At 44.3% G+C, this 21,013-nt stretch overlaps 1 protein-coding gene across 1 annotated transcript in view; it reads left to right on the forward strand.

Annotated features, from left to right (window-relative positions):
• Positions 1 to 524: 524 nt before the first annotated feature.
• The window catches only part of LOC139233663 (EF-hand calcium-binding domain-containing protein 14-like), an 88,931-nt gene continuing 68,442 nt past the window's right edge, over positions 525 to 21,013 (forward strand). The window contains exons 1-2 of the mRNA XM_070864071.1: positions 525 to 828; positions 12,287 to 12,456. Of these exons, the coding sequence (XP_070720172.1) occupies positions 710 to 828; positions 12,287 to 12,456 (289 nt within the window). The 5' untranslated portion in view covers positions 525 to 709. The remainder of the gene's footprint in view (positions 829 to 12,286; positions 12,457 to 21,013) is intronic.

The raw sequence follows: 21,013 nt of genomic DNA on the forward strand, positions 1-21,013 counted from the left end.
CCCAAGGGATGCTGGGATCCCTTGGGACTTCAGGGGATGCACTCCCTGGTGGCGGAACATGGGAGTGCATGGTTTATAGATACACAACAGTTTCCCCACTCAGTCCCCAGTTAAAATGCCATCGGGATCCTAGCTGCCTGTTCTATAGGCCTCTGGTTTGTACCATGCGGGCAGGATTAAAATCGACCGCAGTTGTATCCGCCTGCTACCACCCCCTTTTGTTTATGTTGTAAACAGGGCGGTGCCGAGAATAAAAATCTTCTATTCGTTATTTTAAATATATTTGCTCTGGTACATTCTTTTGTTCTTGTCCTGAAAGCCTACAGGTGGAAAGGAGAATTCAAAACTAGTTTCTCCCTTTTTGGAGCGTGAGCCTCTCAGGTGAAGTGAAAACCCCGCTGTTGTACGTTGGATCCACTGAAAATCAAAGGCATTTCTATTACATTAAAATCGGTCAGCAATCCAGCCAACTGTGCTGTACAAACAGTGAGTCACTGATTGAATGGAGGCTGCAAGAGGTCCTGTGCGAATGGGTGGAGTCTGCAGGTAATTGATGCAGAACTTCGCCCAGTGCCTGGGGACTGGGCGAGGTTCTCTCCCCTGCCTATCCTCTGTGTACAAGCAAGACTTGCTGGAAGTGCGAGTGGCGGCTGCTTGAAGATTTGTTCGCGATCGGAAGAGGAATTTCTGATCACTGCCCCGAAACGCCATGCCAGAGCCCAAGAAAAACGAGAAGTACGTCCTCCTGGGCGACGATTCGGACTGCGAGACGGAGGAGTTTAACAAGATAAAAATGTCTCTGATGGACACTCGCTCGGTGAAGGACGGGTAAGGACCTTTACCTGCAGGCTCCAGTTGGAATGGCAAAGTGGGCGATCGACTGGAATTTCCAATTTAAAAAAAATTGGCCAGACAATTTAGTTATTATACAAAAACAAATCAAAGTTGAACGAGCAACCAGAGTGGTGTTACACCCCGCCCGGTCTCGGCTTCATCCAAATTGGTGCATTTTAGTTATTTGTTGAGTCTTACGTGCTAACGTATCTGTTTTAGGAATTAAATATACCAAGAAGATTCTCTCCCCCTGCGGCAATGCAACACAAAGCTGTATGCTCAAACATACTGGGGCCAGCTCCAAACTTAAGCATGCTCTTAGCTGAAATACAAAACACTGCGGATGCTAGAAATCTGAAATAAAAACTGAAAATGTTAGAAACCACTCAACAGATCAGGCAGCATCTGTGGAGAGAGAAACCGAGTTAACGCCTCCCATATTACCCCCCCCCCCCCCAATGATGGGCGGTAGAGGGTTTGTTGGGGGGGGGGGGTTAAAACGTGGGAACACAACCCCAACCCGCCACGCACGCCAGCATCCGGGGCGTCCGGGTATCCCATCATGGAGAGGCGAGACACATAATCAACATATTGAAATCCGGCTCCCACACTGCAATTGGGAGCCCGATTTGAAATTAACTGATGCTGCACAGGTTTTCTAGGGGTCGGGAAATCTGGCAGTGAAAGGTAGAAGTTGCCAGCTCCCCAGTGTCAGTGAAATGAAAACAGAAAATGCTGAAAATACTCAGCGGGTCAGGCAGCATCTGTGGAGAGAGAAACAGAGTTAATGTTTTCAGCTCCAAGGTAAGTGGCTATTTCAGCACTCCTTGTAGGCCAGGAGAAGCAGGAGTGCATGAAACAGGAGGAGCCCCTCAAGAAAGCCTTCAATCCCTCCAGCCCCGATTTCCAGCCTCTTCCCCAGCCTCCTGATTGCTGACCTTCGCCCCCCCCACCCCACGATTAACAATCTTCGCCCCCGCCCCAATTGCTAGAGACAAACGCAAGGATCCACAGCTGTGGTGTCATGGTGTTTGCGTTTGCTCTCACCCACCTGCCAGGCTGTCCATTTGACAGGCAACCGAACCTGAGACACTGCTACAAAATGTTAATAAGGTCCTGCCGTTACGATCTGCAGGACTGGGTTCTTTGGCCATTTTCAGCCTTACCCGCACCCTCCCCGCCTCACCGTAAATATCAGGGCCAATGTTTCAGGTCAAAGATCTTTCATCAGAACTTTCATCAGGCTCTTGTAGATTAGTGTGTTTTGTTTTTAATTTTGTGTTTAGGGCACCATCTGCAAAGTATTTACACACTTCTGGATTTCCAGTTCCAGTTACCTAAAGGGAGACATTGCTCTCATTGCAGAAACTGTTTTGTTAGTACAGTATAAAATAAACGAAGCAACATACCAGTAAATCAACAAGTACAGAATTCTCAAACACAGCCCCAGATATCTGATGACCTGGAATCCTCTCAGAGTCTCCTTAGAGTCTGTAGGTCTCAGATTGAAAATCAGTTATATATTTTGTAGCAGTCTGGGTGAGGACTGCCAGGGTGTTATTGCCACAAATTATTGCATTATATTTCAACTTTTCACAAAGTTGCAAAGGAATATTGATAAATTATTTGAGTGGACAAAACAGTTCAATGTAGGAAAGTGTGAGGTTATTCACTTTGGACATAAGAAAGATAGACCAGAGTATTTTCTAAATTGTGAGAAGCTGGGAACTGTGGATGAGCAAAGAGATTTGGGGGTCCAAGTGCAGAACTAACTAAAAGCTCATCGACAGGTACAAGAATAATTTAAAAGGCTCATGGAATGTTGGCTTTTATCTCAAGGGAACAGGAATACAAATGGTTGGAAGTTATGTTACAACTGTACAGAGCTCTGGTTAAAACCCATCTGAAATGCAGCATTCAGTTCTGGGCCACCTCAGGAAGGATATATTGGCCTTGGAGGGGTTGCAACGCAGATTCAGCAGAATGATATCAGGGCTAAAAGGGTTAAATTATGAGGAGAGGTTGCATAGACTTGGCTTGTATTTCCTTAAATTTAGAAAATTAAGGGGTGCCTAATTGAGGTGGTTAAGATGCTGAAAAAAGATTTGATCGGGTAGATAGAGAAAGAAACTATTTCCTCTGGTGGGAGAGTCCAGAACAAGGGGGCATATACTTAAAGCTAGAACTAGGCCGTTCAGGGGTGATGTCAGGAAGCATTTATTCACACAAAGAGTCGTTCAGATCTGGAACGTTCCCCCCAAAAGCTAATGAAGCTAGTTCAATTGAAAAATTCAAAGCAAAGATTGATAGGTTTTTGTTAGGTAAGGGTATTAAGGGTTACGGAACCAAGGCAGGTAAATGGAGATCATCCAGGATCTAGTCGAATGATGGAGCAGGCTTGATGGGCTGAATGGCCTACTCCTGTTACTTTGTTTCCAAAATCATGTATTTTTTCATCAGTTGGGTATTTGACATGCTCATAGGCATATCACCATGTTTTAATAATTCCCAAAAAAAGCTACTGAATAATCTCCACCGAAGAATTGTTTTCCCAATAATGATTCATCCCTCTTATTTAATACTAGCTTTTAATCAGGCAGTAAACCTTTGTGTTTTTTCATTCTTTGGAATGAAATTCCTCTAGGTGAGCGGTTGTTTTGTTTTTGTAGAATATGATTAGTTAGATAGCCAATTACAGATTCGAAAATAACCAATCAGAAAGCAGACAGAGACTTGAGCAAGAATGTACTTTTAGAATTATGCAGTCAATCCTTTTATTTAATCCAATCCAGCATCACCTCACTGCATCTCTGAACTATTTGGAGCGACAGGCCTGGCCGTCTTTCATGTCTATCACTGCACCACAGACTGTCTAGAAATAGGAATCAAGCTGCAGATGACGGGCAGTATCCAGCTATAGCAAGCTCAACCCATCCACATTCCAGTACAAACCTGCCAATTATCGTCTTTAGCAACGGCAAACTCATTTTGTTTTGAAAACATTACTTATTTTGATGCGTCTCATTCTTAAAAATAAGCTTGTTTCCCCACCCCCCACCCATATGTTCAAGGGGGGTTGTTTGCAATCTGTGTCCCTTTGGCTGATCAGAATTTTCACTTAACATTTTTCTAATGGCTGGATAGTTCTGCAAATTCCTCTATGTGGAGCAGTATAAATATTAATTCCCTTCAAGTTAATTTTTTTTAGATGGTGATGAAAACACATGTTAGTTCTATCACAGCAATGCCAATTTAAGGAATTCAGTTGCTTACAAAACTTATAAAAGCTAAGTCTTGTCTACCTGGAGCTATATCCAGAATAATTTTTGGACAGTAATGAACTGGACAAGCAGAAAAATGTGCAAACCTTAACACTGGTAAACTGCAGAGATTATAATAAAAACTATTTACAGATAAAGGGCGTGCATTTCTTCCCAAACATAGGTAGCACTGACACCAGCACAAGTAAGTTATAGTCAGCCTCACAGATAGAAGTATGTCACTGTTAACTCCATCAAATCAGCTGTATAATTTCTGGATGGTTCATCAGCTAATCCAATTGCTACCCGATCTGATTCAGCTCTGTCCCAGTCATTCCTTTTTTGCCAATCAGATTTGGAGAATGTTAACGTTTATATGCTTAGCATCCTATGGCAAGATTAGTTATCACATCGGATTACGTCATTCCAACATGTTGCAACATTAATACTAAAGTTTAATTTTCGAATAGGAGATGTAAAGCACAATCCAGTAGCATCCCCACTGGCACTGGTTACTTGGAAAATTACCCTCTAGAACTGAAATGACTTGGGTCCCGAATTTCAATGTGGGATGCCCCAGTCTCTTGCTTTGGCATCAGATTTGGCATTTATATTTTCAGCCATTTATGCCATTTCTCTGGGTGACCTTCTAATCCCTGGTCGAAGTTACAACGGGAGAGCTTAAGAATCCCTGCAGAATGCTGGGGTCTATATCTCTCCATTACTACAGGTGCAGCACCTAAAATCCGGGACCGAGGCCATTCCGGACTTTCAAACGTGTTTCTGATCTCCGAATTCCGGAAACGTCCGAGCCCAGGTTTGGGTATTTACGGATTTCGGAACGCCAGAAGCGCGTCCCGAGTCCGGAAATGCTTGGACCCAGATTCCGATATTTCTGGTTTTTCAACATCATTTCGTAGTTGTTCTCTTCGCAGGCCTTGTAGTCCTCGCTTCTTCGCAACACATCGTAAGTCTCCCTCTCTTTTTGCACCTGTATGTTTTGGAAGGTAGTCTGATGCCCTGTACACCAAAGAGGCTTCTATTTTCGCCATACTTAATGTGAGCTTCCCGACCGGTATCTTTTGCTACCATTTTCAAATTTGAAAAGGAATGTACAGTACTAAAAGCATGAATTATAATAAAGGTTTTTATTTGTAAAACAGTAAAATTATGAAATATAAAACAGTAAATGAAGACTTTTATTTGGTAAACAGAGTAAAAATAAACAGATACAGTTACAATTGGCTGGAGGTTGACTTGAGCTAGAGGGCTCAGCTATGATGTTTGGGGCTGATGATGGGTTAGCAATAGGATTATCAAATGTGGAAATTGCTGTTGTAGTTGCATGCTGTAGGTCTTGGGCCTTCTGATGTGACATCTTTTGAAAGATATTTAATATTGTTGTCTGTTTAAATAATTTGGGCTTTTCTTTCACTAATTTTTCCTGAATTCTGTAGACCTGCAGTATTTCTTCTTCATTTATGAAGCTTCGTTGCTCTAAGGCGTTAATTAATTCTCGACAAAGATTGATTACTTTGTCAATGGGCACCTTTTCGACTTGATCACAGGCACTAATATCATCCTCACTGCTTCCATCTCTTTTTCTTCTGGATGCAAAACCCTCTGCATGATTTCTTCATCTGTCACTGCATGCACAATGGGAGCATCGTCTATGTCCATGACTTCTGCAACATCGTCCTCATTCAATTCCTGCGCAGCTTTGCAAGTCAGCCCTCTTGCATATTCTAAAAGTTGAGCAATCATTGCTTTCTCCCTGGACACATGAAAGCCTTGAAAGTCCTGAGGAGCATCATCAGCATCATCGTCAGCAAACATAGTTGCTGGCCAGATGTTATGCCAAGCATTGACCAAGGTATCTGCAGTTACCAAGTTCCATGCATCCACAGCTGCCCATATGGTGTCCTTGATAGAGAAAGCTTTTGAGAATGGTTTTATTCCCATGCCTGTGTTCACAGCATTAAGCAAACACCTCAGAAACTCATTTTTGTAGAGACACTTCATCGATCTCAAAATTCCTTGGTCCATTGGCTGTATCAGTGATGTAACATTTGGAGGAAAGTAGATTCCATGGACATTATCGTTTACCAAAAACTCAGCATCGGGATGTGCTGAGCAATTGTCTAGCAGCAAGTATATTTTGCAGTTTTCCTCCATGCCAGCTTCTGTGCAATGAGCACATGCTTGAGGAACAAGAAATGCTTCTCAAACCAGATTACCCTGGTTACCCAGGCTTTGTTATTGGCATAATAATGCACTGGCAATACTCTCAAACCCTTGAAACATCTTGGTCGCTAACTTCTCCTTAGCTTACATTTGTGTCCCAGCCACATTTGCAGCAGCAAGCACAGTCAGTCTATCTTTGGCGTCTTTTACACTTGCTGGCTGCATTTCTTCTGCTGCTGCTAATGTCTTTCGCGGTACGTAGCGCCAAAACAGCGCTGTCTCGTCTGCATTGTACATTTGCTTAGGTGAAAGGTTTTCATCAGCAATTAGTTTGATGAACCCATCAATATAATTTTCAACTGCCTCATGATCTGCTGAAGCTTTCTCACCACATACTTTCAGTTGCCTGATGTCATGATGCCTTTTAAATTTGGCTAGCCAACCAGAAGAGTACTCTCATGGAGTTTCAATCCCCAGTTGTGCATGGAATATTTTAGCTTGTTGCACCACCATTGGGCCAGACAAAGGAACCTTTTCACTTCACCTCTGACGCCACCATTCCATCATTGTTCGATCCACATCATCACATTTTGGCTTATGCATACTTTTCCTCTTACTCACTTCCTTATGAACATCACTTTCCACATAAAACTTCATGAGCTGTTCTTTCTGTTTTCTGATATCTTAGATGGTGCAGAGTCCAAAACCATACTCCTCACTCAATCTTCTCACTGAAGCACCTCTATCTAATCTCTGGAGTGACACCACTTTCTTGGCAATTGAAAGTTATCTGAACCCATTGGGGTATCTGTTGGCCTTTTTGACATGTTTGCAATGACACAACACAAATTCACAATCTTTAGCTGTGCAGATCTTTAAATCGGGAAAATCACCACAGCGATTGAGTCAGGTTGGGTGGGGTCTCATCATGGGATGTAGGTGGGTCAGCTGAGGTAGCCCTATAATGTTTAATGCCACTAATTTTTTTTTAAATGCTGAATTTAAAAGTGCATGTACCGTACAGGTACAGGTACAGATATTTTTTGTTACAGGTACAGGTGTACCTGTAACAAAATCGGAATCTGGTCAAGTGAGGTCGGGTCAGCTCGGGTGAGGTTGGTTCAGCTCTGCTCGGAGTCATGGGGCGTTGCGATCAGATCGCGTGGTTGCTGCTTTGGGGAGCTGCAGTGTGTGCTGTGCAGAGTTTGATTTTGGCCGGGGACTTACGTATGGAGCTTGGTTGGTTCTGGCCGGGGACTTGCGTGCTTTGCAGAGTTGGTTCTGGCGGAAGGGACTTGCACTTGGAGCTTGGTTGATTCTGGTGGAAGGGACTTGTGTGCTATGCAGAGTTTGATTTTGGCCGGGAACTTACGCGGGAGCTTGTTGGTTCTGGCTGGGGACTTGTGTGCTGTGCAGAGTTGGTGTGGACCCACGAGCAGTGGTGTAGTGACTGTGAAGATCTGTCCTAGAACAGGTAGGATTGGCATTTTTTATTCTTGCAATTTTTGTTACTGTACAGTTGGATTTCATTTTTTGACTTTTCCCTGGGCCCGGCTGGCGGCGGTAATGGTTTGGCAGAGTGTCCAGATTCCGGAACATTTTGCGGATTCTGGACGACCCTGCCATGGATCGTCCCGGAGTCCAGATTCTGGAACTCTGGATTTTCGACGCTGCACCTGTACCTCCATAATCATTATGGAGCAGCCAGTCACCGATGTAATAGGAAGTTCCAACATCCTTATGAACAATGGAGCGAATGGCTTTTTCTTATTCCATATGTTATTTTGCATAAGCAAGTGCACAGTTTTGCTGAGTGCTGTGCTTTTGCCACTAACAGTACATTAGAATTATAGAGGACATAAAAACATTCGTAACACAAACATGCCAACCTAGAAAACTACCAATGGCTGATCAATAACTTCAGAAAAGCTGATAAGTCATGAATAGCCCTGTCATGTGAAAACATGTAGCTACATGAATTTTGTAATTTAATCTGTAGGTATACCTTCACGTGTATCAGGAAAAAAACATAAGTACCTGAAAGGGTATATTCAAACATTGAAGGCGCAAAGTTGGTGATGGATTTCAAGAAGTTGGGTTGCAGAGCCCATAATCCCCGCCATTAGCAAGGAGAGTGACACTGGGCCCGATTTTCCCCATGACTTGCTCCAATTTTTTTGGAGTAAGTTGTTTTTTCTGGCGTAAGTTAAAAAATGCCATTTTCCCCCAAAAAATTTGCTCCAGAGTAAGTCATTGAGGTTAGATTTTTTTACTTCAGTTTTTTTTTCAAAAGAGCGTTCCCATAGACTTACTCCACTTTTGACCATTTTGACCAGCTAAAAGTTACTCCAAATCCACTTAGGTCAGCGTATGTGGCCAGCTCTGAAAAACATTGTGGGCAGTTAACAAATCGGCGCAGGTAGGACCTGTACCAAGCACCAAGCAGCAAACATTCAATATAAAAGATCAAATAACTACATAAAAATAGGATAAACAATTGAACAACAATTAAAAAATTGCATTAAATCCTACCTTTAGTTGAAATTGGCAAGGGAAGGCAGCGGGCCGGGTCGGGAGGGGGGAGGGGAGAGGAAAGGCTGGTCTCGGTGACATTGGGAGGGGGGAGGGAGAGGAAAGGCTACAAAGTGCTTCACAACATGCTGCTTGAAATCAAGGTCCTCCAGGTTGAGCGGGAAGATGATCTCACACACTGGGCACTTTTAGCTGTCAATGCTCTCATCTCCAGTGTCCTGTGAATTCTCCTCGCCATCCTGGCTCTGCACCGTCAATGCTCCGTCGAGCCCGTGCCGGCTCTCTGCAAGAGCACTTCAGCTAGTCCCGCTCCCCCGCCCTTGTCAAAAGGGCCACAGTCCATCTGCCACTAAAACTCACATGTCCCTTCATCATCTCCAGACTCCATTACTCCAATGCGATCCTTCGATATCAGAGTGTGCGGCAGGCTACTCGGCCCAGGATAGGACCGGCGTGCTTCGCCCTCTCCCACACAGCGTCGGGCTGCAATGAGCTATTGCACATGCGCGCAGAATGCGCAGGACTGTAGCTCCGCGCCCCCCCCACCCCACAAGAAATGTCACGTCAGGACCCCAGACACACAGCAGAGCGGCCAGAATGGGGCACATTTTTTCGGCGCCTTTTCCAGCACACAAAGTCAGCACATTTAAGGTAAGTGCGCCGAAAAAACTGCTTGGGGAAAATCTAGCCCACTGAGAGGATAGTGGGATGTGGTCCAGTGCAGTGACATGTGGTTTCATATCAGAGCAGGATTGCAGAGGGGGTCCCAGTCTGTGCTTACTTCATCAGCAAACACTGATGGCCCACAAAAATGCTGACTTCTCAGCATGTACATTAGCACAGAGGATGGTTAGAATGTGGAATTCTCAGAAACCGGCTGCTGCAGCAGAGCCCATAAATGTTTTATAAAGAGTATTTAATAGTTGCTTCAAAATGAGGAATATTAAAAGTTACAAGGAGTGAGCAGGAAAGCCAGATCAAACTTGGCGGTTCATTGTAAAGGAAGACATTGGTGCAGAGCTGATGAGCCAAATGGCGTGTTTCGGTGCTGTAAATAATTCTACTGATAGAATTTACAAGGATTCCTCCACAAAATGATTTCTATATTTCAGCAGTGCAGTGATTAGTTGGTAGTTAATTACATGTTCTCCTTCAGAAGCCGTCTCTCTGGGCCCAAGTTTCGGGTGGAGTTGCTCCTATTTTTTTGGAGCAACTAGTTTAGTTTGGAGTATCTTAGAAATCGCAATTCTCGGCAGTTAGTTTGCTCCAGTTCTAGTGAGTTAGTTTACTTTTGTTTTAGTTCAGTTTTTTTTCAAAAGGGGGCGTTACCAGCCACTTACGCCTGTTTTGCAAGTTTAGGCACCGAAAAGTTACTCCAAACTAACTTAGAACAGAGTAAGTGTCGACTTTTTTATGCTCAGAAAAACCTTGCATACACTTTAGAATTAGGCGCAGGTAGCCAGAGATGGGGGAGGGAAGTTAGGGGATTTTCCAAAGCATTAAACACTTCACTTTTAAAAATAAAGAATCATCATCAATAATAAATAATAAATAAATCAATAAATAAAAAATAAAAAGTTCCTACCTCACCTACCTGTTCAGGAGCACCGGGAGCCCGGCCAGGGCTAGGGGCTGCGTGCTGCAGGCTGGAAATCGGCACTTTGCCTGCTCCAGGAGCCCATTCGGCCAGGGCTAGGGGCTGCATAATGCAGGCTGGAAATCGGCACTTTGCCCGCTCCAGGAGCCCATTCGGCCAGGGCTAGGGGCTGCATAATGCAGGCTGGAAATCGGCACTCTGTCCGCTCCAGGAGCCCATTCGGCCAGGGCTAGGGGCTGCATAATGCAGGCTGGAAATCGGCACTCTGCCCGCTCCAGGAGCCCATTCGGCCAGGGCTAGGGGCTGCATAATGCAGACTGGAAATTGGCACTCTGCCCACTCCAGAAGCCCATTCGGCCAGTGACTTTCTCCTCCACTGTGAAACCCCTCCAATATTTCTTGCCTTGGAGAGATATTCAGTCAGCCTTACGTGCAGCGGGGAGCCCATTCGGCCAGGCAGGGCTAGCTGCAGTAAGACACACACCGGAAGGCTAGGCTCAACATGGCATCGGGGGCAGGGGGGGGGCGGCGTGGAGAGGTGGTGCTGAACTCTTGACTTTCTCCTCCACTGTGAAACCCCTCCAATATTTCTTGCCTTGGGGAGATATCCAGTCAGCTTTACTTGCAACGGGGAGCCCATTCAGCCAGGGATCGGGTCGGTGTGCTTCAGGCCCCTCCCACACAGCCAGCAGTACACGCACACAGAATCTGGGAGCCAGGAGCTACTACGCATGCACACAGATTCCACTGCGCCACACACAGCTGGCAGCACTCTTTTTGGCCCAGGGCTGTAGCTTCGCCGCCCCCCCCCCCCCCCCCCGCTGTTGTGCTGCTCGCGCTGACTGCTGAACAGGCCTGCTGCACTCGGAGAATCGCGTGATAAGTTTTTGGCGGGCTTTTTATTCTACAAAATAGGCGGGCCTCTCAGAGGTGCGCCGCTCTAGCGGATATCGGAAACTTGGGCCCATAGTGTTTAAAATTGATTCTTAGAATTTAGGATTTTGAAAGGAATAATTGGTCCTCTGAACCAGCCAGATTATGCAATTCCAATGACCTCATTACAACAGTAACTTACATTTATATAGAGTCTTTAACATAACTCTTCATAGGAGTGTAATCAGATAAACATTGACACCGAGTCAAAGGAGATATTAGGATGGGTTACTAAAAGCTTGGTTAAAGAGGTAGATATTAAGGAGTGTCTTAAAGAAGGAGAGAGAGAGGTGGAGAGGCAGAGATGTTAAGGAAAGGAATTCCACAGCTTGGGGTCCAGATGGCTGAAAGCACAGCCACCAATGTTGGGGCGAAGAAAGTGGGAAATGCATAAAAGATGAGATAGCGATGGAGGAATGCAAAGTTGGAAGGCTGTAGGACTGGAGAAGGATACAAAGATAGGGAGGGGCGAGATCATGGAGGGATTTGAACACAAGGGTGAGTTTTTAAATCAAGGAGTTGGTGGACTGGAAACCAATGTAGGTCAGCAATAATAGGCGTAACGAGTGAATGGGATGTGGTGAAGGTTAGGATACAGACAGCAGAGGTTTGGATGAGCTCAAGTTTATGAAAGGTGGAAGTTGGGAGACTGGCCAGGAGAGCATTGTAATATTGTACTGTATAATTCCTTCACCTAATATCCCACTTATTATACTTGCATTGTCAACATTCATGAAGACTGGTTATGGTGTACACAGGCACAGTGGGAAAGCATAGCGGTACACTTCAATACCACATGCCTCTTCAGGGATGTTAACAACTCACGCCACTCAATAAAACTCACTCACCACCGCAAAGTACCATGTATAGTAAGCCATGTGTACAACATGATTGAATATAACTTATGCAAATGTATTGAAATCAAACATCTTTTTTTCTATTGTAGGAAAAAGTATACTGCAAGCAAGGCTGGCAGATGTTCTGCATGGTGTCAGCCACAGTGGATTTGTCATAGTTTGTTCATCTTTATCCTCATCATATCCCAAGTATTTTTGTTTCTGTATGTACTGAAGCAGCACTGGGAAATCGAGATAATAAAACTGGAACAAACCATGGGTAAGCAAAAAGTTAAGAGTGAGAATATTGCATGACTACTGATATAATATGGAGGTTACAAACCAATTACTTCAAAGTATTGTGCTGATAAAGTAACTTTCAACATCTATGCCTGACTAAAGTTCAGATCAGAGCCCAGTTTTATGCATAATAAGATTATTTTAATTGCAAACTTGTTCTTTTTTAATGTTCCTGGCTTGGGATTGAACATAACTAGATATTGGAATATAGGCAATTGGATATATAGTTGAAAAGGGAAGAATCGCAGATCTATAGAGAAAGAGCAGGAGAGTGGGACTAATTGGATAGCTCTTTCAAGGAGCTGCTACAGGTACGATGGGCCGAATGGCCTCTTGCGCTGTATGATTGTATGAACAGTGAAACAGCCTTTAAGATCAAGCCAAACTATTGTCCTTTTTCATCGCCACATACCCAATATTCACGATATCGTTCAATCTCTTATCTGCCCACAAAAAACATGCAATTGTCTTTTGAACTCATTTGCACTATCCACTTCAGTGACTCCCCAATTTATTTTGCAACTCATTACTTTTTGGTTTAAAAAAAGTTCCAGTTGATTTCCCTTCTTACTAATTTCTAATTTATATTTGAATGTTTCATCATAGTAAATCATTTGCCTGAGTCAATTTTGTCAATTTATATTATAATCTTGAGAGCGCCACTTAAATCACCTCAAAGTGTCCATTCCTCCAACAAAAACAAACCCATTTTCAATATAACCTTGGTCACCTATTAACCAGAGACCAACAACTTCTGTATTTTTTTCTAATTGTGTTTCCATTTTGTTATTTTTTATTAAACTGTTTTAAACTATTTCAAGTGATAACCACTTACAACAACCACTTTCTTACCAAACTCCATCCCAGCTTGTTCTTGTAACCAAGGTAACACATGCTGTGATTTCACAATGGAAGAGGGACTTTGGACAGCTCTAAATTGCAAAATATTCCTATTATAAAACAGCTTATCCTCTGACTCACCATGAACAACGCCGCAGGGTTTCTGCTGCTATATTAAAAACAACAAGGGTTCCAAGTTGGATCCATACGGTATCCCACCTCTTTCCAGCTTGAGATTTATGATATTCTGTTACCTGTTTTTGAGATAATTTACTTTTAGTACCAAACCGTACCTTCTATTCTGTGATTCCATACTTTAAAAAAATGTATTCATTCATGGGATGTGGGCATCGCTGACAAGGCCAGCATTTATTGCCCATCCCTAATTGCCCTTGAGAAGCTGGTGGTGAGCCGCCTTCTTGAAGCGCTGCAATCCATGTGGTGAAGGTACTCCCACAGTGCTGTTAGATAAGGATTGCTAGGATTTAGACCCAGCAACGATGAAGGAACAGCGATATTATTCCAAGTCAGGATGGTGTTTGACTTGGAGGGGAACTTGGAAGTGATGGTGTTCCCATGCGACTGCTGCCCTTGTCCTTCTAACTTGCAGAGGTCACAGGTTTGGGAGGTGCCGAAGAAGCCTTGGCAAGTTGCTGCAGTGCCTCTTGTAGATGGTACGCACTGCAGACATGGTGTGCCGGTGGTGGAGAAAGTGAATATTTACGGTGGTGGATGTGGTGCCAATCAAGCGGGCTGCTTTGTTCTGGATGGTGTCGAGCTTCTTGAGTGTTGTTGGAGCTGCACTCTTCCACACAAATGGAGAGTATTCCATCACACTCCTGACTTGTGCCTTGTCGATGGTGGAAGGGCTTTGGGGAATCAGGAGGTTAGGCACTCGCCACAGAATACCCAGCCTCTGACCTGCTCTTGTAGCCACAGTTTTCTGGTCTAGTTAAGTTTCTGGTTAGTGGTGACCCCCGGAATGTTGATGGTAATGCCATTGAATGTCAAGGGGAACTGTTAGTCATTCTCTTGTTGGAGATGGTCATTGCCTGGCACTTGTGTGGCGCAAATGTTATTTGCCACTTATCAGCCCAAGTCTGAATGGGTTTTCTTTACAGCACAGAAGGTGGCCATTCGACCTGTCGATCCCGTGCAGACTCTCAGCTAGTCCCACTCCCCTGCCCTGCAATTATTTTTCCTTCAGGTACTTATCCAACTCCTTTTTGAAAGATAAAATTGAGTCTGCAGGTCTTGCTGCATGCGGGCACAGACTGCTTCATTATCTGAAGAGTTGCGAATGAAACTGAACATTGTGCAATCATCAGTGAACATCCCCACTTCTGACATTATGATTGATGGAAGGGTATTGATGAAGCAGCTGAAGATGGTTGGACCGAGGGCATTGTCCTCATGAACTCCTGCAGCAATGTTAGATCTCTTAATTTTCAATGAGATTTGAAATCCGGTGATACGTTTAAAGTAACTTCATTTCAGCAACAGCAGCAGTTCTTGGCAGAGTTCCAGCTTTTTGTTGTACTGGAGCACATGTCTGATAATGGCTGAATTTATACCGGATCAATTTATAACAAAGAACTCGCCCCCTTTGATACTATTGGCTCAATTGACTCAACAGTATGTGTTGTTAACCCATGGTTGGCTCTCAGCCCAAAGTCCTGAGATGTCAAGTGTAATTGATGGCTTAATGCACAGTATGCAATCTAACTGCTGTCTGTGTTTTCGCCCAACTTTGCAGCTTGCTTGTATTCTCTATCAATCCCCCCTTTGATTCTTTCAGAAACTGAATCATAAAACATCACTGGATAAACGTTCTACAAAATAATTTCATACATGCTAATAGAGTTTCCTTCTAAAATTTGTTGATGTGTTTCGCCACATGTCCGGACTAGTAGCTTCCACACAAATTTACACCAACCCGAATTCCATCGTGGCCAAAATGAAAGTCTGGTTTTAGTAGGTTAATTAACCTCATTCCAATTTAATCCAAATCAATATCTTAATTCAATCAGTAAACAACCTTCCCATAAACATAATATACCCCTGTGCCACCTGCGGGACAGCAGCTACAGCCGCCTGGTCACAACAGCATTTAATCAACATAAACAAACAATATAAAAGTAAAATAATTACAACGAATAGAATTAAACCTTCCACCAATGAAGTTCCTATTGAACCTAGCCAGTCAGTGCCCACTGCTCCACAAAGTGAATGGTGGGGGTTGCTTAAGTTTTTCTACCTCCTTTTTGGATATGCTCCGCTAAGTGGATAATTTTTTCGGAGCTATCTGGGATATATGTGCAACACTCAGTTCCGAGTAGGACGCAAGTACCTCCCTTTTCAGCTAGGATGTAGTCAAGGGCCATTCTATTCTGTAGGGCTACTGTGCGGATTGCTACCATTTCTGCATTGATTTTAACTAGGGCCTCTGAGGTATCATTGGCTACCTGTTCCACAACTGATGCCATGTCAATCGATTCCCTTACCAGTTTGGTGGTCCCATACCCAGGGACCAGAATGGCAAAGAACCTCTCTGTTTCTGTGATAGCTCTCTTAGGACGGCGTAAATGTTCCGACACGGACTTTATATGATACATATATGGCACAATGTAGGCTAAATAGCAGGATCCCATCCAATTCTGGGGCAGCCAAGGGTAGGCCTTGTGGCCACACACCCAATAGGTGCCATTATAGGCAAGGAAAGTTAGCTGTTTCTTTGTCAGCAACACTCCGGGGCCTGTCCAGGCCTTTCCATCTGTTTTATTCAGAATCCCCGTCACGTTAAGAACTCCCACATCGGCCCAGTTTGGATGGTTCTGTGGCTTGATTACATTATAATTCCGGGATATATTTTATTTTATTTTAAATATAAATTATATTTTGCCGGGATATATTTTATTTTATTTTAAATATAAATTATATTTTGCCCCCTGTCATGTTTCTAATCAGACAGACCAATTCCCCCGGTCTTCCTACCCCCGTTGTATTAGTGATAACAAAAAATGGGGGCCATTTGGAATTATTGTAGCACGGTTGGTACTCCCCTTCAAAGGTAGTCTTCAAAGGTAGATTGTAACCTGCTGACTTCCATTTAGGTGCCCAGTCTTCCCTATCCTGAAACGCATTGCCTGTTTTGTTTTGATTAATTATCCACCCAGCTATTTCTGAGATATTCTAGGGAATTGGCTTCAAGGGAATCCCTCCCTTTGAGTGAATAGGAATATGCGCACACACCCAACAACTGGAAATGTTACTTTGTTTGGCATAAATGTATGACATATGTAAAAAAGTATTTACATGTAATTCCCTGGGTACTCTACTATTTCCCTTTGGTGCAGAGGGTCGGCTAGTAAGAAGTAGGCAAATGCCTAGAATACCTACAGTCAGTAGTACAGTAAATTTATACATTTTGGCAAGAAGTAACTGTCCTTATCAGATTTCAGCTTCAGTTACGAGTGCTCGTTTAACGTGTGAAGCGTGGATCCAGGCTTTCTTTCCTTGGACTTTAACAGCTGCCTGGGTGGTCAATAACACTTGGTAAGGTCCCTCCCACTTCGCACCCAAAGGTTCTTGATGCAACTTTTTCACATAAACCCAGACTCCCGGGATGATGTCGTGACCTCCTTCGGGTGGATTACCCCAAGCTGCCGATACCTGTCGAGAAACAGAACTAATAGCATTGGTTAGATTCTGACAGTATGATAAGAGAGTGTCACTCATGAAGTGAACATCAGCTTTCCGTAAATCGATAGTTCCTGGCAGCGACATGGGTCTTCCTGTTATAATCTGTTTGGGATTGCCGTAATGCTACATAGCACTATTGGTAGTGCCTGGGGCCATGGTGTTCCTTCTTGGTGATATATGGCAAGCCGTTGTTTCAGAGTTCGATTCATTCGTTCTACTTGTCCTGATGATTGTGGGTGATAAGGACAGTGTAAATCCCACGTAATGTTCAGTAACCTACAGACTTCTTGGCAGACAGCACCTGTGAAGTGGGTTCCCTGATCTGAGTCAATGCTACTCGGGACGCCCCATCGGGGAATGTAATCCTTACACAAGACCTTTCAGTTGGGACAGCTTCTACCCATCTAGAGAATCTGTTGACCATGACAAGAATGTTAGTGTATCCTTGGCATGAAGGAAGAGATATATAATCGACCTGCAGATGCTGGAATGGTCCGACAGGGGCAGGGGGCCTCAGTTGGGGCATTACCATGATGGGTCCAGAATTATTTTTCTGGCAGACCATACAGCGGTCTGCTACCAGCTGGGCATGTTTTTTAAATTCCCAACCCCACCAGCTTTTCTGGAACCGTGCCGTCATCTGTTGTGAGGCCAAGTGTCCCCACGAGTGGAGCTGTTGGGCTAAAAAAGGCATAAGCGCTTGTGGCGCGACTGGCTTGTCGATAATTCTTTGATCCCAGACACCATCTTCACATAGCTTAATTCCTGCCTCGATCCATGTCCACTTTTCTTCTCTGGAGCACTCGCCTTGCATTGTTTGAAGGTCTCGTGTCAGAGTCCTGAGTGCTTTCAATCTGCACATCTGTGTTGGTTCTCCTGGCGGCATCTTTAGCTGCCTGGTCGTCTAGGGCATTTCCCTGTGCATCCATGGTATTTTCCTTGGTATGGGCCTTGCACTTCTGGATGGACAATTCCTGAGGTAATTGTATGGCCTCTAGTAAGTCTCGGATTTCTTTTCCATTTCGGATCGGTGTACCAGCAGCAGTGAGGATTCCTCTTTTCCGCCATAACAGACCAAAGTCGTGAGCGACTCCAAAAGCATAACGCGAATCTGTGTAGACATTAGCTGTCTGTCCTTCTGTTTTTTGACATGCTTCTGACAGGGCCCGTAACTCGGCCTGTTGTGCTGACGTTCCTGAGGGTAAACGTCCTTTTGCCACTCCCTCATATAAGGTTGTAACTGCCCATCCTGCTTTTCTGGTACCATTGTCAACAAAGGAGGAACCATCTGTAAACAGGATGAAGTCTGGGTTGTGCAGAGGCTCCTCTGCTGCTAAGGCTGCTTCTTCTGTTTCTTTTAAAATCTCCACGCAGTCATGCTCTTCACATTCTTCCCCCTTTTGCTCCCTCGATTCTGACATCGGGAGCATAGTTGCGGGATTAACCGGGCTGGCCCGGACGATATGGAGATTAGGAACTTCCAAAACTGCTGTCCAGCGGGTCCATCTTGCTGCTGTCACCTGAGACATTCTATTCATAGACAGCAAGGTGTGTACGGTGTGGGGACACTTGACAATCAGCTTTTGGTTGAGGACTAGACCCACAGTTATCATTACTGCTCAACATGTAGCTTCCATGGCCCTTAGGCAACTCCCCCATCTGAGGGCTACCGCATCCAGTTTTGCCAAATAATAGCCAATAGGTCTTTGTCGATCCCCATGTTCTTGTGTCAGTATAGCTGTCATGTATCCTTCTTTCTCATGGACAAACAGGGTAAATGGCTTTCCACTGTCGGGGATTCCCAGAGCCGGTGCTGAACACAAAGCCTTTTTCAAACTCAGGAAGGCCTCTGGTTGTTCCTTAGTGAGGGCGATGGCTTCTTTAGGGGCACGTTTCCCCTTTAAGATATCATTCAATGGCTGAGAAAGCTGTGTGAAGGAGTCAATCCAATTTGTTAAAGTTACACAATCCCAAAAAAGACCTTAGTTCCTGAATAGTGGTGGGTTTTTTAGCAGCCCGAATAGCTGCAGTTCTATCCTGGGTAAAATCTCTCTTTCCTTGTGAAATCTTTTGTCCCAGGTATACAACCTCTTCTTGGGATATTTGTGCTTTGTCGATGCTGGCTTTATATCCTTTCAGCCAAAGGTGGTCCAGCAGAGCTTGTAGATCTTGTTCATGCTGTTGTTCCGTGTTTGAAGCTAGCAGGATATCGTCGACATATTGGATAACAGGGGAGGTAATTCTCGAAATGGCTTTGTAAAGCCATGTGGAATACCGTAGGGCTGTTGTGGAAACCCTGCGGTAACCGGGCCCAAGTATACTGTTGTCCTTGGACCGTGAAAGTAAACCACTGTCGAACCTCCGGTGCCAGAGGCACCGACCAAAATCCGTTGGCCATATCTATAACCGCAAAATATTTATGTTCTGGTTTGAGGGCATTAAAAATGGTAGAGGGGTTTGCGACCAAAGGAGCTTTTTGATCAATACACTGGTTAGCTTTCCTATAATCGACGGTCAAACGCCAAGTCTCATTAGATTTCTGTACCGGCCACACGGGGCTATTGGAGGAGGTATGCGTTTTAATAAGCATCCCTTGTTTCTCCAATTGCTGAACAACAGGTAGGATTCCTGCAATGGCAATTGGACTGATGGGATACTGTTTAGTGCATGGAGGCTTGGTCTCAGTAAATGACGCAGGCTCCATCTGGAGTAGGCCACAATCGTTCTTATCTTTAGCCCATATCGGGTGTTCCTTCAATTCTTCTTTCTTCAAAGTTCTAATTGACCATGTCACCCGACCATCCTCGAAATGCAACGATGAATCTACTTGGATTAGGACGTTCATTCCCAAAAGGGGTTGATCTACTGGGCCTATCCAGACCGGTGTGGTTAGTTCATGTGGACCCAGCCCTATAAGTACCGGTGTTGTCTTTTAATTTCCATTTTATGGCCCCCCAACTCCATAGGCTGTACGTGCCCTACCATTCAATGGCAAAAAGTCTCCATATTGTAGGGGTAAGCATGTTAATTCCGCCCCTGTGTCTAAAAGACAGTCCACCCTTACAGTTATATATAACCCATCTACCCTTTGTTGTATTAGTGCAAGGAGAGGGGCCAGGGCGGGCTCTAATCGTTTTTTGCTATCCCAAGTAACTCCTTCTGTTGTTGTATTGTCATTCGCTTAAATACTTCCATGAGGTCGTTATCTTGTAACAAGCCTGGTTTTTGGCTGAATTGTATCCCTGACCAGGTCCTCTTCCCCGGCTGCGACCTTGCTGTTTCGCACTGCACGTCTTGGCCCAGTGACCATCTTTCCCAAAATAATGACATTTTCAGTGGTAATTTTCCTAATGACTGTTTATCGGAATCCTGGGATTTCCATCCCATAGCCTGCACAGGACTTTAGCTCCCATATCCCTGTCTAATTGGTTACATCGATCCACCAACGCTGCAAAGCTAGTTCCTCTACCTTCCCAGTCTGGTAACACTACCTTAAGCATTTTGGACAGTTCTGGCTTTAGATCTGCCATGAAAGTTGCTTTCAGGGGTCCAAACATTTGTTCATCCATTTCCTCATCCGTATGGTTCATATCCGAATGTTCTAGCCACGTGCATCTAAACCGCTCGTCATACTCCAGGACCTCCTCTGTTCCTTTCTATTGGCAGGCAGCAATTTTTCCCCAGTCTGTCTTAGCTGGACTGAAGGCTTGCAGCCAGTGTTTAATCGCCTCCCACCCTGCGTCTAATTCTTGCTCATCCTGCCCCAAAGCTTCTTCTACCTTGGCATGCAATTTTCTTCTTTGTGTTTTTGGCACCATTATGGTCAAAATTTGCACTCTGTTCCAGGGATGAAGTTGATATATATTTCTTAGGCGGTCCAATTGTTCCCACATTTCACTCCCCCTTTCTTTGGATTGGGCAACTCCTTGGGCCATTTATCAATTTTCTCTGGGTCTGCCGGATCTTGAAATAAGTATTCCGTATCCTCCCTTTTC

Source organism: Pristiophorus japonicus, chromosome 2 (assembly GCF_044704955.1).
Source record: "Pristiophorus japonicus isolate sPriJap1 chromosome 2, sPriJap1.hap1, whole genome shotgun sequence".
NCBI lineage: Eukaryota > Metazoa > Chordata > Chondrichthyes > Pristiophoridae > Pristiophorus > Pristiophorus japonicus.